Source organism: Penaeus japonicus, unplaced genomic scaffold (genome assembly GCF_977035675.1).
Source record: "Penaeus japonicus unplaced genomic scaffold, GWHDUDI00000001_assembly GWHDUDI00000001, whole genome shotgun sequence".
In the NCBI taxonomy this organism is placed as follows: domain Eukaryota; kingdom Metazoa; phylum Arthropoda; class Malacostraca; order Decapoda; family Penaeidae; genus Penaeus; species Penaeus japonicus.
The window spans coordinates 53867724-53875223 of NW_028234403.1; the positions used below are offsets into that span (position 1 = coordinate 53867724).

Consider the following 7500-nt stretch of genomic DNA (forward strand, 5'->3'; position numbering starts at 1 on the left):
ATATATATATATATATATATATATATATATATATATATTTATTTATTATATAATGCCCCCCCTCCCCTCCCACCCAGAGTGACATCCAGTGTGGCCTTGTGGGCGGAGTCGTGAGCGTGGTGGGCGTGGCCGACTTCATGCTCGAGCCCTGGGGCGCCCTCCTCCTCGGCGCCTCCGTCAGCAGCATGTGTGTGCTCAGTCGCCATTACCTTCGGGTGAGTCCATGAGTCTTCGTGCAGATTAATCGCAGGTCAATCAGAGGTTAATCGCAGGTCAATCACAGGTCAGTCGCAGGTCAATCATAGGTCAATCGCAGGTCAATCAGAGGTCAATCAAAGGTCAGTCGCAGGTCAATCATAGGTCAATCAAAGGTCAACCAAAGGTCAATCGCATATATATATAATAATAATAAGTCAATAATAGGTCAATCGCAGGTCAATCACAGGTTAATCACAGGTCCGTCGCAGGTCAATCATAGGTCAATCGCAGGTTAATCAAAGGTCAACCGAAGGTCAATAACAGGTCAATCAAAGGTCAATCGAAGGTCAATCATACGTCAGGTCAGACGTAAATAAACAACAGGTCACCCGTATGTCAATCACAGGTCACTCGCAAATCAATCACAGGTTAATCGCAGGCAAATCACAGGATAACCACCACTGAATCACAAGTCAATCATAAGTCAATCGCACATCAGTCACAAGTCAATTATAATTCGATAATTGATAATCCTTTTATTGTAAAGTAATTTTCATGAAAACTCTTTCATAAAAAACTTATATATATTACAAGTGACATTTGTTTAATAAATTTAAATTAATTTATCATTAATTCATCACAATACCTCTTTGTTAAGATTTGTTTCTAAACTTGATTCAATTTATGAGACAGGCAGATCAATAATAAATACTGTTCCTATCATCCTTCAATCATCCATTAATTAATCTAATGAATGGACACATAATACATTAAATATCATGTATTAATTTCGTCATCATCGTCATATCTAAATTAACTCCTCAGACATCCCCAACATAAGTGAGGGATTATCGCCCTTATGACCAGACTTATTTAACCATACTTAAGTGAGGGATTCTCGCCCTTATGGCCAGACCTATTTAACCATACTTAAGTGAGGGATTATCACCCTTATGGCCAGACCTAAACGCGCCATCCGGGGAACTAGACAAACCGGAACTAGAGTTTTCTAATTGGGGATATAAAGTCCACGATCATCTTAGGAATTTATTAGATATCGTCACATTAACGTGAACTATTTGAAGTTAGTTTAGACACGCCTGATATTAGGAAATGGGATCGAAATGTAACCAGAACGGGAAGGTCTAGAACCAGGGTTAAGGTTGGCCAGTGAAACCATTTTTACACATCGGTTCAATCTCAGGACTATTGTCAGATAATCGTTTTGTTTTCATTCATTTAATTCATTTATTTACTCACTCATTGTCCTTTGTTTATCCATCAGATAATGCGTTTCCTTTTTATGTTTTTTTATATGTCTAGATTGGTATTTTAATCCGATAATGTTTATTGAAAGACTTCCAAGACATTCACAATTTCTGATTCTACAAAATGTTTGTGTATGTGTGTGATTGTGTGAGTGTGTGTGTATATACAATCGTATGTGTGCACGCGTTTGCTTGTGTAACAAACACACAAACACAAACACACAAATATGCACAAACACACACTCACAAACAAACACAAATAAACAAACAAAACCAAAACAATCAGTCAGAAAAGAAAAAAATCCATTATTATTATCGAAAGCTAAACCGCCCATTTTATCATTATTAGAAATCTATCATCATCGGTTTAAAGGCCTAAAAGATTTTTTTAATGGGTCACAAAACCTCTATTAGATTCAGGAAATTATAATAATACTGGTGATAAAAAGATATCGATAGTAAAATGAAAGATAAGGATGATAAAATGATAGTCTATGTACGTTTGTGTATTGTTTTGATAGACACATTAACTGTATATGTCTTACTATAAAATGAAATATATCTCTCCACACTAATATTTCGCTGAAATATATCACCTTTACATATAATTTCAAACTTGAATCCCACAGAGTTACTATTAAAGTTAATGATTATCCGCCATTAAAAAAAAGAAAAGAAAAGAAAAAAAATCTCTCTCTCTCTCTCTCTCTCTCTCTCTCTCTCTCTCTCTCTCTCTATATATATATATATATATATATATATATATATATATATATATCTATCTATCTATCTATATATCTATCTGTCTATCTATGTATCTATCTATATATATATATATATATATATATATATATATATATATATATATATATATATATATATATATATATATATACATATATATATTTATATATAATATATATATATATATATGCTTCTAGGGGAAAAAAAATTAAAACATCACAATAAACCAGATTTCATAATCACAATATTTTACGTAATTACACCTAATTATTGCACATGACACAGGTTTCCAACGATCACCTCATGACATACCTTCCCTTCTGTTGAAATAATATCAATATACTCTTAATATATGATTAATTCCCACGATTTATTTTATATATTCTACAACAACCTTATTAATGTACATCTCTTCAGCCTTGTGCGAGTCGACGCGTAGGCGCCCACGATACAGCGAGTGTGGGCGTGAGTCATGGGCTAGCGGGCGTGATGGGCGGCTTAACAGGTGCCTTGCTAGCCGCTCTTGCCTCCGACACAGGTCAATATGGGTTCAGGTAGGTCAGAGGTCATGGAATATCTTGGTAGATTATGTTGTTTTCCATGTTGGTGATAAGGGTGATTGTGGTGGGCGTGTTATCATGAGTATTTCATCTTTACTATTATTATCATTATCCTCATTATCTTTATCATCATTACTATCATGAAAATTATAATCATTAATATCATCATTGTCACTATCACTGTAATCATTATGATTTTTTATCATCATCATTATCATCATTATTATTGTTATTATTGTCGATATTATTACTAACTTCATTATCAATATTATTGTTACTATAATTTTTATTATTACCATCTTAGTTATCATTATTATTATCATTAGTTTTATCATTATCATCATCATTATTATCATCATAACTACTATTGTTATTAACATATTATTAAGCATATTAATCATTATCATACGATGATGATGATGATTTTCATTATCACTATTACAGTTATCAATGTGATTAAGAACCAACAGAACAGTTGTTGCTCATAATATAATAATAATGATATGATATTGTTAATCATAATATATAATTAAGAGAATGGTAATGATAGGAATGGGGATTAATTATCGTTAATGATAGTCATATTATATGACGACAATAATGTGATAAATGATAACAACTAGAGAATAATAATATTACTGATAAAAAACATTGTGGTAGTGATGATGATAATAATAATAACAATGACAATAATGATATAAATAACAACACACAGTAACATATGATGAAAATAACAATAACAAACGATAACAAATAACACATGATAACAACACAGCAATAACATAAGAATAACACGCAATACCAAACATAACAACACACAATAACAACATAACAACACACAATAACAACATAACAACACACAATAACAACATAACAACACACAATAACAACATAACAACACACAAAACAACATAGCAATAACATACGATACCAACACAACCAAAACAATAACGATACAAACAATAATAATAACAATCCTTCTTATCTCTCCCTCGCCCTCGATCGCCGCCCACAGCCTGTATGAAATTTTCCCCGCCATGTCGCCTCCAGCAGGAAGTCCCGACCTGCACGAGATTATGCAATACCTGGTCGTCGAAGCAGGAGAAGGTCGCACGCCCCTCGTCCAGGCCCTTTTCCAGCTGGTGGCTATTGTTTCGACGTTGGCTATCGCGGCTGCGGGCGGACTTTTGACAGGTGGGTGGGGTTGGGGTTGTGGGGTTGGGGTGGACTGTTTTTTTGTTTGGTTGGTTGGTTTTTGGGGGGTTGGTTTTTGGGGGGTGGGGTTGAGGGGTTGCGTGTTTTTTTTGGGGGGGGGAGGGGGGTGTTTGTGGTTTAGGATTTTTTTTAAGGTAGGGATTGTTTGAGTTTTAGATTTTATCTTTTAATTTTTGTAGGGGGATGAAATGTTTTTTTTTTTTCTAATAAAAGGAATAATTGGATTTGGGTTTTGGTGAGTTTTGATAACGCACCGTCTAATGCCCCTTCTCTTCTTCTTCTTTTTCTTCATTTTCGTCTCCTCTCCTGTATATTCTTCTTCCTTGTTTTCCTGAGGAAAATTTATGTGTGATAATGAAGAGTTCCTTATTTTCCTTCTCATTCTTATGTTATTAACTTCTTATGTTTCTTTTTTTTCCTTTTTTATGATACAGAAGACGACACATATTTTAATTTGTACGCTATTCTCTTCACCTGAAATCTGTGTCAGACATCAGAAAAAAAAACTCGAACACAAAAAGAACTTATCTTGATCTGAAATTTTTAACATACCTTCCTAGAATTAGCTTCATTAAAATGAGGTCAGCATGTAACAGGTAATCTCTATGTCTCTCTTGGCTACATAATTTTATATATTTTACCACCAATATCACTATTATTACTAATGTGATTTTGCGAAGCCGCTGGGCCTTTGGACACTAAAATAAAAATAATATTAAAGAATTACAGCGTCTTGACAACTGCCTCTGACGAAAATAAGCGAATTATGATCGCTGTCGACACCAGTTGGGTTTAATTAACAGGATTACGTCACACCGAGGAGAGAGAGAGAGAGAGAGAGAGAGAGAGAGAGAGAGAGAGAGAGAGAGAGAGAGAGAGAGAGAGAGAGAGAGAGAGAGAGAGAGAGAGAGAGAGAGAGAGAGAGAGAGAGAGAGAGAGAGAGAGAGAGAGAGAGAGAGAGAGGGAGGGAGGGAGGGAGGGAAAGAGAGAGAGAGAAAGAAAAAGAGAAAGAGAGAGAGAGAGAGAGAGAGAGAGAGAGAGAGAAAGAGAGAGAGAGAGAGAGAGAGAGAGAGAGAGGGAGAGAGAGAGAGAGAGAGAGACAGAGAGAGACAGAGAGAGACAGAGACAGAGAGACAAGAACAGAGACAGAGAGAAACAGAGACAGAGAGACAGAGACAGAGAGAGACAGAGACAGAGACAGAGAGAGACAGAGACAGAGACAGAGACAGAGACAGAGACAGAGACAGAGACAGAGACAGAGACAGAGACAGAGACAGACAGAGACAGAGACAGAGACAGAGACAGAGACAGAGACAGAGACAGAGACAGAGACAGAGACAGAGACAGAGACAGAGACAGAGACAGAGACAGAGACAGAGACAGAGACAGAGACAGAGACAGACAGAGACAGAGACAGAGACAGAGAGAGAGAAAAAAAAACAAAACATGTCGGCGGTGTCACTCAGAAACTTTTTTTCCCTTTTCACCAACCTGTGTCATGCGCTTTGGATCTTTATGAGAACCGCGATCGGGTGTTTATTCTTACAACCAGAACGTAAATCTTCTAAAGCCCCTTCTTGTCAATGTTTACGATTAACGAAGCCTTGTCGTTTATGCCGTGGCTTACCATTCCCGTGAACGTTCACTGCGGGATTAATCAGCTTCCCTAATCTATTCGCCGGGGCATTAATTACGAAATACCGAATGTTCTAATGTGTCTCGAAGAATGCGCATTGCGGGGATGCGATCCGTGTGGATATGTGGGTGAAGGGATCATGGTTTGGGACGAACGAGTAACACGTGTACGGGATAATTGTTTCGGGAGCAGTGGGAGTGTGTCAAGGGCAAGCTCTGGAAGGGATTAAAGGTATTAGGTGGCAGAGCATAGAGGGCGAGTTATATGTATGTTGTTAGGTATTTGGTGGAAGTATCGAATGGAAAATATGGAAAATGTATATTGTTTTTTTTATATAAATTGGTTTTGATAGTTGTATATCAGTCTCTTGGTATCTAGTTCTGATAAGTTTGTCCCTGATAAAGAGAGTGAGCGAGAGAGAATCACACTATAAAGTGTAATCCGTATAATTACGTCTTATGGATAAGGATAAGCTAGGTTTGCGGAGCAGATGCGCCGCCGGGCTTTTATGCACCGAGGCGAGACCGCCTGTGTCAGCGTGTGCTGATTCGTGAGAGAATGTGCCAACGCTTAAGTGGTATTACTGATGTCAAACAAGATTTTATAGTATTTTCAATACACTGAGCTTGCTCCTTACCCGCCGTATAGGCCAGACACGGTTGTGACCACCAGACGAGAGTAGAAACTCACGAGCTTGGACGGGGCTTGATCTGCCGACCACAGGGATGGGAGGTCGGCACGCTATCCATTGTACTACCAGACGGCTAATTATGTCTGGATTATGGATATTAAAGTAGGGACAATTAGATAGAATAACCACTAAAAATGACGCTCAAGATAACAGCTCTTCTTCATATCTGTACAAAATGAAACACATGACATCATGCAGATTCAACTAACGACTCTTACCTCCACCCCTTAAACACTATACCCCTAAAAACACGACTCATGTGACACGTTTTTTTTTATTCACCCATGCATACATTTAACCCATCCACCACCGAGATACTTACGTAACATATACATAACAAATCATTTCAGTATTAACATGAGCGAAGTGTTCTAAAACAATAATAATTTTTTTATACCTTCCAGGAGGAGGAGGAACTAATTTAAGTGAATGCGGATACCTCTATGGGAGAGAGAACCCGGGAGAACCTTGTAAATTGTAAAGACGACCTCCTGAACGACACTAGGTTCTGGCAGCTTCCGTATCCACCTCCGCTCCTCCTCCGCCCGCCGCTTTCTTCTCTTCGCTCTTCCTCTCTTCTTTTGCCTTCTGCCCACAACCCCCCACAATATTCAACCCCACCAAACGCAACCACCACCATCATCACCACCGAGGTCACCATCATCACCATCATCCCGGGCACCATCATGTGTATCCCATCACGGTCACTCCCCCCGGAAAGACGAGACAAGGGTATACCCCGGCAAGACGACAAGGGACGTTGAGTCACGGTCGTTACTGCACCGGGAGACTGTCAGCGCGTAATTCCGGTTTTCCTTCTTCTCTTTCTCTTTTCTGCTGTTCTTTCCTTTCCTTCTCAACTTCTTCTCTTTCTTCTTCTGTTCCTTCATTTTCTTCACCTCTTTTATCTCTGATTTTTAATATTCTTCTTCTATTTTTTTATTTTTTTTATTCTCCCCCTCTTTTCTTTTTTCCTTCTTTCTTTAATTCTTTCTCTCCTTCTTTTTTTAAATTCTTTCTCTCCTTCTTTCTTTAATTATTCCTCTCCTTTCTTTAATTCTTCCTCTCCTTCTTTCTTTAATAATAAAAAAGCAAAAAAAAAAAACAAAAAATAAAAAACACTAATTTATACCCTTTCTTATATCATCATTGGCGTTCTCTTCTCCCTCGCCTTATTTTCGTTCTCTC

General features: G+C 37.6%; 1 protein-coding gene across 1 annotated transcript in view; it reads left to right on the forward strand.

The window, feature by feature from the left end:
* The window catches only part of LOC122262564 (ammonium transporter Rh type C), a 17188-nt gene extending 10112 nt beyond the window's left edge, over positions 1-7076 (forward strand). Inside the window, exons 7-12 of the mRNA XM_086548888.1 lie at positions 78-215; positions 2628-2764; positions 3786-3964; positions 6112-6198; positions 6796-6832; positions 7034-7076. Coding sequence (XP_086405014.1) covers positions 78-215; positions 2628-2764; positions 3786-3964; positions 6112-6198; positions 6796-6832; positions 7034-7076 — 621 coding nt within the window. The remainder of the gene's footprint in view (positions 1-77; positions 216-2627; positions 2765-3785; positions 3965-6111; positions 6199-6795; positions 6833-7033) is intronic.
* Positions 7077-7500: the final 424 nt, after the last annotated feature.